This window comes from Camelina sativa, chromosome 11 (genome assembly GCF_000633955.1).
Source record: "Camelina sativa cultivar DH55 chromosome 11, Cs, whole genome shotgun sequence".
NCBI lineage: Eukaryota > Viridiplantae > Streptophyta > Magnoliopsida > Brassicales > Brassicaceae > Camelina > Camelina sativa.
The window spans coordinates 46,773,200-46,784,002 of NC_025695.1; the positions used below are offsets into that span (position 1 = coordinate 46,773,200).

At 34.4% G+C, this 10,803-nt stretch overlaps 2 protein-coding genes and 1 long non-coding RNA gene across 3 annotated transcripts; all 3 read left to right on the plus strand.

The window, feature by feature from the left end:
• LOC104726822 (post-GPI attachment to proteins factor 3-like) lies at nucleotides 1,530–4,488 on the plus strand. The gene is made up of 5 exons (XM_010445768.2): nucleotides 1,530–2,034; nucleotides 2,943–3,204; nucleotides 3,275–3,471; nucleotides 3,564–3,751; nucleotides 3,827–4,488. The coding sequence occupies exons 1-5, from the start codon at nucleotides 1,931–1,933 to the stop codon at nucleotides 4,111–4,113; spliced, it is 1,038 nt and encodes a 345-aa protein (XP_010444070.1). The 5' UTR covers nucleotides 1,530–1,930; the 3' UTR covers nucleotides 4,114–4,488.
• On the plus strand, nucleotides 5,678–8,329 carry LOC109127452. The gene is made up of 4 exons (XM_019232138.1): nucleotides 5,678–5,684; nucleotides 5,799–5,966; nucleotides 7,142–7,218; nucleotides 7,373–8,329. The coding sequence occupies exons 1-4, from the start codon at nucleotides 5,678–5,680 to the stop codon at nucleotides 8,327–8,329; spliced, it is 1,209 nt and encodes a 402-aa protein (XP_019087683.1).
• Nucleotides 10,276–10,687, plus strand: LOC104726823. The gene is made up of 3 exons (XR_002034223.1): nucleotides 10,276–10,365; nucleotides 10,455–10,550; nucleotides 10,636–10,687. It is a non-coding gene; the product is annotated as an uncharacterized LOC104726823 (long non-coding RNA).

Below are 10,803 nucleotides of genomic sequence, written 5' to 3' on the forward strand. Positions count from 1 at the left end.
GTAACTGGCCGGGTTCAGAGCGGTTTTCTACTCTAATATAAAATCCGAAATAACTCGAAATTTTCTGGGTTATAATCGGTTCAGTTATTTTCAGTAACCAAAGTATTCAAATAACCAACTAAAACCCGAGATAACCGATTAAAATTATAAATATCCATGTAAATAACCAAAATAACCGATTAAACCATAACTTATTCGGTAATTCTGCTTAACCCGAACCCTTCCCGATACCGCTTTTATCGGTTTGGTTCCGGTACGGTTCTTCGGTACCGGATATTATGCTCAGGGCTAGCCTTAGTGGATCAAGGCCTTTAGGTTAAACGGATCTAAAACGGGGGCCAATATATTTAAGTTACAACCCGAACCCGGACCGAAGTCCATTTTACCAAAGCCTCTAAGCCTATTCGGTAATTCTGCTTAACCCGAACCCTATCCGATACCGCTTTTATCGGTTCGGTTCTTCGGTACCGGATATTATGCCTAGGGCTAAGTTCATCGATAGAAAATTTCCTCCCAAAATTTTGGGGACCAGTTCTCACATTCACACGCGCAAGACTTGAAACGTGAGGCTGGTGAAATCATCGTGTTGTCAATGTATTCGCCCAACGCACGTATTTTTATTTGGTTTCACGTTAAACTAGAGTTATTTGATTCGTTTTCTTCTTATTTAGAATCTAAAGTCTAAACCCAAGCCAAAGACTAATTCCTAAAAATGTTTAAAATATATTTTTTCCGTTTTATAATATACGATGTTTTAGATTTTTTTTTGTTTTATAATATATAATATTTTCAAGTTTTGATGAAACTTTAAAAATTAATTTAATATTTTATATATGCAATATTATTTTTGATAAGTTGAATTTTTTAAAAATAAACATTTCTTCATTTTAACATCCTATATTTTGAAATAGAAAAAATATAAAAAAACACTTTTTCAATATACTAGTATTAGAAGTTATTGAAGTCCAAGACTAAATTCCTATATAAGACTTTCTTGAAGATTAATTTACTAGCTAGTGATGATGATGAATGGGTTAGATAAAAATTTAGATTCAATGTTACCACTTACCATCATCATATAGATTCACGTTGGGTAAAAGAATATTCAGTAAACTGAATGCAAAGTGATGTTGGTGGATAATGGCATATAAATAATGCCGAGAAACTTGACTTGGTCGACTAGTTTTTCTCCAATATGTCACATATGAGCAAAGCATATATGCTTAGTGTGTGAATGATGATGATGGTGTGACAACAATATCATCTAATTTTCATCAAACCTTAGTTGTACTTGTACAGTAGTGATTTGATAATTTTAATTATCTGGATAAATTTACCCTTAATATTACAGTAGATAGCTCACAGCTAAAATGTTGGTGTGACACTGTGACCATATATTGATATATATATATATATGAATAAAATAAAATATCTGAAAAAAAAAGTCTTTAAGACAAATAAAAAGGAGGAGTAGGAGAGATGATGATAATAAATAAGTAAAAAGAAGACAAGAAAAGAAACACACACACAAGTGACGGGAAGAAGAAGTAGAGGTGAATCGACGTCTGTGAGGCACTGCTCTTCACACGCGCGTCTTTCTCTCTTTCGCCACGCGCTTCTCTTCTTCCTCTTTCACGGGTTCTCTCTCTCTCTCTCTTTTGCCGCAGCGAGATCTCTCTCTCTCTCTCTCTCTCTCTTCTCTCTTGTTCTCTCTATGAAGCATCCACCTGTCTCCGCGATTTGATGGACAAGAAGAAACTGCCACACCGAAACCTATTCAATTTACTCCGATCATCCCACCGACTTACTCACTCACTCCTCTCCTCTAGATAACAAACAAAGTTTTAAGCTTTTCCTCTTCTCTTTCGTTTCCTCTTCTGTTACTCTGTCTCTACTCTCTCTCTCTCTCTCTTCTTTTTGGGGTAATCGGATGGCGCGAAATCAGCGATGGGTGGTTCTGCTTATTGTTGTGGTCTCGTTGTGTCTTGTTTCAGCACTTGAAGCTAGTGACGGAGATTCTGATCCTCTTTACAAGTAATAAAGTCTTCTTTTTTTTTTTTTTCTCTTAGATCGATTTTGTTTCCAATTCAGAACCCTCTTCTCTCTGCTTTCATATCGTTGGAGATGTAAAGACTAAAGATGCAATCTTTTTATATCTTAATTAGCTTTCTGTTATCGCTAACCGGACGAAGCTATTTACATTCATTGATTGCTGCATTGATACAGTCTAGGTTTTTTAATTACTGTCAGAGTCGACCGTTAAGATATTCATTGATTGCATAACTTGGCAGCTCATTCTTGTCAAAAACTCTGGGTTTTTATTACTAAATTTTGTTCCTTTTAGGATGCAAGTACATGTTTTTTTATTCATTGTTAAGGTTATGGATGAGTTTCACAGGTTTTGGTTGGAAATTAGAGCCACAAACAATGGAGTGATTAGGAGGAGGTGGTGGGGATTGGGGAAGGGCTCAACTATGAGCTTACAAACTAAAACTATCAACTCTGTTGGTTGACTTTTCCAAATCTTTTTCTTCTTTTGAAAGTCTTGTGGGTGAGAGTTGGGACACGTTAGAGATGAGATCTTTGTGTGTGTTTCCACAACCCTTTCATTTTAACTGTAGGGTCATTTGCTTTTGTTGGAAAGATTATAAAGCCAAGATACTAGAAAGTGACTTGTGCGCTGCAAGTGGTTTTTTTTTTTTTTTTTTTCTAACTTAGTGGAAGCTTGTCTTTCTCCCTGTCTCTCTGTTGTTTGCTTTCTAGGCCATCTTTTAAGTTAGGAGGATGGTATCGTCTAAGTTAACTCTGTTTGCTGATAACCTTGGTTAAAGTTTGGTTGTTAGTGTACTCTCTCTGTTAGGATCAAAGATGCTGCTTTATCCTTGTGGCTTTTTACTCAGTTTGAAGAACAAACCAGTGTTCATATGCTGATTGGTTTACAGGTCATGTGTTGAGCAATGCCAGAAAACAGGATGTGTGGGGGATACTTGCTTCCAGAACTGTAAATTCTCAGCTGATGGAAAAGTCATTGACGGTCCATGGTACATGCAAGAGCCACTTTACCTGAGATGGAAACAATGGGATTGCCAAAGTGATTGTCAGTACGAATGCATGATGACTAGAGAAGAAGAAAGAAGAAGAAATGGGGAGAGACCTACCAAGTATTTCGGCAAATGGCCACTCAAACATGTCTATGGAATTCAGGTAACTCGTCTTCTTTTGCAATTCTGTATATTTCAGCAACCCTTCAGCAGCTGATATATCTATCTTGCAGGAACCTGTCTCTGTTGCATTCTCTGCTCTCGACCTTGCGATGCAGTTCCAAGGATGGGTCTCATATTTCATCCTCGTTTATTATAAATTGCCTCTCCAGCCAAACCGAAAAACGTACTACGAGTACAACGGATTGATGCATATCTATGCCATCATCGTAATGAATTCACTCTTCTGGAGTGGTATTTGTCATAGCAGGTAACTATAACAGATCCTATTTCTATACACAAGATTGTCAATCTAGGAATCCTCTCTTTATTTATTATATCTTTGTTGCTTTCTATATATAGAGATGTTGAACTGACAGAGAGGCTAGATTACTCTTCAGCTACTGTATTAGCTGCATTTACTCTCATTCTAGCTACACTCCGGTCTTTCAGTATTCACGATCAGTCTGTCAAAATCATGGTTACTGCACCTATTCTCGCGGTTGCAGCAACTCATATTCTCTACCTCAATTTCTACAACCTCGACGAAGGTATGATCTTTTCTTAGGGATTATGAAACTAAACGTTGGTTTCTTCAAATGCATCTCACTCTATAATGTTAACAGGGCTTCACAGGAAAGTTATATTCGGGATTGGAGGAATAGAGATAGTAGTGTGGGGAATATGGGCTGCTTTAACGTCACATCGATCAAAGTGGAAGCTAAGATCTTTCTTACTGTTGAGCATACTCACAATGTGCCTAAGAATGCTAGATTTCCCACCGTACAAAGGCTACATCGATGCTCACGCTCTTTGGCGCGCCGCAGGGATCCCTCTCTCTTACCTTTGGTGGAGTTTTGTCTGCGATGACGCTGTTTTCAGAACCACCGTTCATCTCAAGAAATCCAAGTGAATGGATTCAAAAAAAAAAAAAGTCTCTTTTTTATCTTTTATTTTTCCGGCGAGTTTCGCCGGTGTCCAGAAGTTGTTTTGGGGTGTGTTTTCGCAGAAGAAGCAAGCAATGCTTTTGGTTCTTCTGTGGTGAATTTGCTTCGCTTTTTAGGGTCTTCCTCTCTATATTTTCCTGTTTTCTTCTTGGTTTTGTTTTTTTTTTGTTTTTGCTCTCTAGGCTCGTCGGCCGGTGAGTTTTACCGTCGAGAGAGGAATCGACCTTTTAGGATCACCAGTTTCATATTCCCGCTCTTTGACTCACAAAAATCCTTTTCAATTTTCTCATTGTAAAAAAAAGAACATGTTTTATTATATTTTTATCTGTTTCTTCTTTCTTCCCCCATATACTTATGGATAGACTTACAATTAGTTCAAATGTTTAATATATGTATTGTGTATATAAACTATATAACTATGGACCAATTAGTTCAAAGTCGGTCATGATATTAGAGGTTCCAAAACTACGCTTCAATGCAACAACGTATACGTTGTAATCACCGATTATCATCATCATATATATATGCCTGGTTTGAACTACGCTTTAGACGTCAATAATGCAACAACATATATGTGTTATAATCACCCATTAGCATGTCTCAACTACGCTTAGAGGTCAATGTAACAACATAGACGTTGTAGACATGTGAAATCACAGATTATCATATGCCTGGTTTGTTCACCTAAAAAAAAAAAAAAAAAGATAATTGATGAAAAATTTGGGATGTGTCTGTTATTTGGAAGTGCATTTTTCCTCTTTTTGATATTTTTTTTTTATTCTACTTTTGGCTTTCAAAAAAAAGTAATTGAAAAATGCTATATATGTAATTATTATTATATAATATTTCGGATTTGCTGTCAAACAAATTTTTCCTTGTAATAAAAGGATAAGTGATAAGCTATGATAAAGAAAACAGGATTACTATTGGTCGCACAGATTTTCAATTAATCTTGTTATCATGTAGAAACCACTAATTTTGCTTGTAATTATTTTATAATATTTTGTAAATCTTAGTTGTTAAAAATTAGCTGTGCATATTAACATTATAGGGATATTTTCATAGCACAAATGGGATTATTTTTTTTTTCTTTATAAAGTGGACCTGCCTGTAATAAAACCGGTAATATTCAAAAGGGAATAAAAAGTTTCTCATTTTTATTTTCTCTTTTTGAAATAATAAAATGTTGAATAGAATAATACAGGTAAAAGACAGCTAAGCTATAGCACTTAAGAGTATAATATCATATATAAGAACATAGTGAGACAAGAAAATCTACTACTCAAGCAAGAAAAATTTTAGGTCAGTTTAGAAGAAGAAAGATAGCACTAGAACAAAAGATTTCTTAATGCAGTGTTTCTTCTTTAGATCCTTAATTTGATGATGCTAACGATGTTTTATATGATTCTAATGCAGTGAAATCCTCTGATAAGGACTTGGGGACAAAGCTCTATCGTCCGATCCAGTGGATCTTTTTGTTTCACGGGACCTCAACGCTGTGTGTTAACAATCCAAACTCTTAGCGAAAAAATGAACGGTAAATCTAACTATGTGACCGATGAATTAACAATCTTATTGTTTAGCCTTGTTTCCACAAATGAGAATTTTATGTTGTGTCTTGATACAATAATCCAAATCTACATATATATAGGAGAAACCAATTCAGCTGATGGTTCGAATGAAAACGAGATGATAGCATCAACCATCAGTTCAAATGGTGGCAATTCCCATGGACGGGCTCCAAAGAAGGCTAAGCTCAGATGGAAAAATGAGCTTCAACAAAAATTTCTGGAAGCCATTGACCACCTTGGTCTTCGCAGTAAGTATCAAAAGTTCTCTTTACCTACTACAACGACAAATAAAGAATCTAGCATCAGTTTATTAGAATTGAAATCTATCGTTAATATCGATTTGGTTATTTGCTTGGGTTAATTATTAAGTTAGGGTTGGGTGTTCATCGTGTTCATGTTCATTTATACAAATATCTTATTTGCAAAAGGTATTAGTTTTCAAATGTTTTTAGGTTGTATGTTTTATTACACATTGAGATGCCATAAGATTTAAAGGGAATGTTGCGTTATAATTTTTAAGCCATGATTGTTTATAGTTTTTATGTGGATTTTGGATTTAGCTTCTCAAAACTCATATTTTACACAATCAAAAGTTTTGTCAAAATAGATTCTCTTAAAAACAGGAAATCTGTTTTTTTGGAATTTTCACCAATTATCATTAAGAATCCAAAAACCAAATATTTGTGTTTTTCATTTTTTTCAAATGGAGATTAATATTTTTTTCTCTATTTAGTTTTTTTTTTTTTTTTTTTTACAAAATCTAAAAACTAAAAACCAAAATCTAAAAATCAGAAACTATAATCTAAAACCCACTTAAAAACCATTAAACATTCATGGCTTTAGTTTGCTTTTTCTTTTTCTTTTTTGGTTATATAGGGCTGACGTATAACTCAATAAATTTTTAGACTGAGTTATTCGTCGGTTCTTAATTTTAACTTATCCAGTAAATGAAAAAAATACAATGAAATGCGTCAGCCCTAACTTGCAAAAGTGTTTTAAAAAATATCTATGATTTTGCAAATAAAGAGCCAGTACTTTGAAGAGAATGATATTAAAACCGCTCAGCCAAATTAAAATATAGTAACGACATATTAATGTTATAATATATATATATATATATATATATATATATATATATATANTTAGGGCTGACGACCCGATAAGTAAATTCATGATCTATTTTTAGTTGGTTATTCACATGAAAAATGTATGGCAACATTATTCAAGTGTAGATTTAAGTTTGATCTTTAATTCATTTTAAGGTAGATTACTAGATTATATACTTAAGAAGTTTCAGGTCGTTCTATCGAGCATGCTTCATAATTTATTTTACTTTTCAGATGTCAAATTATTGGGACATATATATATTTAATACCCAAACTAATGATCTATCTTATGCTTGGTGATTGATATCATTTTGTAGAGGCTATGCCCAAGACGATCCAAGAATTCATGAACGTGAAAGGCGTAACAAGAACTCACATTGCCAGCCACTTGCAGGTTCGATCCTCTATATAACATTGCTTAAAGTCATAACCATATATATGCCATTTAATCATATTTCAAAGAACATAATCAATGCTATTTGTTGGACGTAATATCTTATATCAACATAAAAGATATGACTAATGTTGGAGTTGTTTACGTTGTACAGAAGTACAGAAGACACTTGAAAAAGGTTAAGCTAAACGCCAAGAGAGCCGAAATCGCAAAAAGAATTAATAGGGAACTCACCAGCTCTGGATCATCCAGCATACTTACCCCACAAGGCTCCTACAAATGCACACAACTGAGCATGGAGAATCTGTTTCAATCCCAGCTCGGCCATAGCGTTGGTCAGTCGAGCCTTATTCTGAAAAAGAGTGCCTCTAGAAACTACATGGTGCAACAAACCAGATCCAACTTGTTGCCTGTGGGAGGATGTCGCGGATATTCTAGTGGCGTGTTGCCTTTGAACAACGAAATGAGAAGCTTTTCGGCAACACATCAAGTGTCTCTAGTTCCTGGGCTTGGACAATATGTTACACCAAATGGTTCTTTGGGTATGCAAAGCAACTACACTGGGATCAACGTAGATGCAAATGGAAATCTACTTGGAGCTGATGGAGCCGGCCGAGTTGATGGTAATGCTTATGGCTCTCCTGGTGCCATGAACTTGGATGTCAATTACAACAATATGAGTGACCATGGAAGATCAACTCCGATTCTTCCTTCTACATTTGGAAAGTCCTTATCCAACGGCGGTCAGACGCAGAGCAATTTGTTTGCACAAATGGGTGCTTGGGCTTCTAGAAGCACCTTGGGGACATCTCAAGCTCCTCGAATAGGGCAACATGGTACAAGAAATGATGTTTACAACGCTGGGATCAATACAAATGAATATATAGATTTGACTGGACGTGGTGGAGCAAGATTTAATGGCACTCCTGGTGAAATTGTGGGCACAATGAACAATAACATGACAAACCAAGGAAGTTCAACTTCGAGGCTACAAAGAATTTCGAATGCGCAACTGGATGGTCTGATACCTATACTAGAGAGTCTGAGCGTGTGCAATAATGACACTGGCAATACAGTTAACTCCCAATTTGATCAGAATCAGGTAGAGTAACTTATAACCGTATTAACTAATTTAACCTTCTTTAATATTATTTTACATAAATGAAGCTAATGTTGTGATTTATATGTGATGGTTTGAGTAGCATAAAGGTCAAGTGAGTGCTGGAAACTCTGGATTGTCCAACGATGTTCCTGAAGGAAGTGCAACTAGCAATTCGAAATTTGATCACGTAAGTGCATGATTTTATATTTTTTTAAATAGTATATATATACGTATACATATTAGTGTGTGTGTGTGTGTGATTCATATGTGATGATTTGAGCAGCATCAAGAGCAAGTGGGTGCTGAAGATTCTGAAGCATCCAACGATGCTCTTCTTGAGAATATAATTAATAATTGGAGTAATTTCGATAATGTAAGTCAATTTTTATATTACTCTTTCTTTTTTTAATAGTATTTTAGTGGTATATATATGTGTGATTCATATGTGATTATTTGACCAGCTGTATCAAGGTCAAGTGAGTGCTGGAAATCATGAACTGTCCAACACTGCTCTTCTTCAGAAGTTTACAAACTGGAGCTTTAATAACGTAAGTCATGTTTACATTCCTTTTATCTACTGGCATAGATATGTGATTATTTGACTAGCATTATGGTGATCAAGTGAGTGCTGAAAATTCTAAATTGAACGATATTTTTCTTGAAAAGTATGTGATTAATAATTGTAGCTTTGATAATGTAAGCCATGATTATATTACTTTCTTTTAGTAGCATATATAAGCGGTTTATATGAGATGATGTATGCAGCATCAAGGTCAAGTTGAAAGCAATGCACTTAATAATTGGAGATTTAGTAACATAAGCCATGTCTATATTACTTATTATTAGTGGTATTTATATATGTGATTATTTGACCAGCATCAAGATCAAGTGGGTGCTGGAAATCCTGAACTGTTCAACAATGTTCTTCTGGAAGGGAATGCCATTAATAATTGGAGCTTTAATAATTACGTAAGTCATAATTAATTATAAAACTTTTTTTCTTTCTAATGGCATAAATATGTGATTTATATGTGTGATTATTTAAGCAGCATCAAGGTCAAGTGAGTGCTGGAAATCCTAATTTGCCCAATGGTATTGCTCTTGGAGAGAATATGATTAATAACTGGAGCTATGATAACGTAAGCCATGTTTATACTATTACTTTCTTTAAGTAGCATATATATTATATATATAGTGTGATCTATATATGATGATTTGAACAGCATCAGGGTCAAGTGAGTGCTGAAAATTTTGGACTGTCCAACGATATTCTTCTTGAAGGAAATGTAATTAACAATTGGAGCTTTAATAACGTAAGTCATATTTATATATTTTACTCTTAGTATCATATACTATATATATATATATATATATGATTTATATGCATGTGATGATTTGCGCTTGCAGTATCAAAGTCAAGTGAATGTTGGAAATTATGAATTGGCCAATGGTGTTTTTCAAAATGCATTTGGTAATGGGAGCTTTGATATTGTAAGTCATGTATATATAACTTTTAAAATTAATTTATATATAGTGATATATGTAGTGATATATGTAGTGATATATGTGATGATTTAATTAAGCAGCATCAAGGTCAAGTGAATGCTGGATATCCTGAATCCGCCAACAATGTTCTTTTTGAAAGGAGCAATTGGAACTTTGGTAACGTAAGTCATGTTTATTTTTAACCCTTTTTTTAGTAGCATATATAACTGTGTACATTGTATATATCTATATGGAGAGAAAATTTATGAATCATATATACATAATCTATGATTTAGGTGAATGACAACCCTACTGAGAAAACATTCAACTCTGTCGATGCTAATTCGAAAATGCACATTCCTAATCCCGGCATGAACGCAATAACCCAGGTAACTATATATATAATTATTTTTACCTTACAATGACATGACAAACCATTGATATTTAAACAATTATTGGATCCATAGGAGGAACAAAGCAGGAATGAACAAGCATTGAACTATCTTGCTGTTAATTCGGAGATGTATCTTCCTACTCCAGATATGAACGCTATCAATCAGGTAACTATGAATATAATTTTTCCTTGAATCACTTTCATGCAAATTATTAACGTGACAAATAATTTGATATTTGAACATTAATTGCATAGGAACAAGGTAGGGATGAACAAACATTGAACTCTATCGCTGCTAGTTCGGAGATGCGTATTCCTAGTCCTACTCCCGACATGAGCACTCTCAATCTGGTAACTATAAATATCTTTTATTTTGAATTATTTTCATGTGAAATGACATGACAAATAATTGATATTTAAACATTAAATTGCATAGGAACAAGGAGTTGTTTCGGCGGAAGTTCCATTGTCACCAATCGATCAGCTGGTAAAATGCTTTAAACCTTTTGAACCCCATTTTGTTTCAAATTAAATTTTGGTTATAGTTCTTTTCGAATTTTATTGAATTCTACATCACGTACACTTTGAAGGGGGGGGGGGGGGG

What these genes read in the sequence shown, in the direction of transcription:
- LOC104726822 (XM_010445768.2), top strand. Translation starts at nt 1,931, where the DNA reads ATGGCGCGAAATCAGCGATGGGTGGTTCTGCTTATTGTTGTGGTCTCG. An exon ending in GATTCTGATCCTCTTTACAA is followed by an intron (nt 2,035 to 2,942) that starts GTAATAAAGTCT and finishes ATTGGTTTACAG; the next exon opens with GTCATGTGTTGAGCAATGCC. An exon ending in TTTCTACAACCTCGACGAAG is followed by an intron (nt 3,752 to 3,826) that starts GTATGATCTTTT and finishes TAATGTTAACAG; the next exon opens with GGCTTCACAGGAAAGTTATA.
- LOC109127452 (XM_019232138.1), top strand. An exon ending in TGACCACCTTGGTCTTCGCA is followed by an intron (nt 5,967 to 7,141) that starts GTAAGTATCAAA and finishes ATCATTTTGTAG; the next exon opens with AGGCTATGCCCAAGACGATC. An exon ending in ACATTGCCAGCCACTTGCAG is followed by an intron (nt 7,219 to 7,372) that starts GTTCGATCCTCT and finishes TACGTTGTACAG; the next exon opens with AAGTACAGAAGACACTTGAA.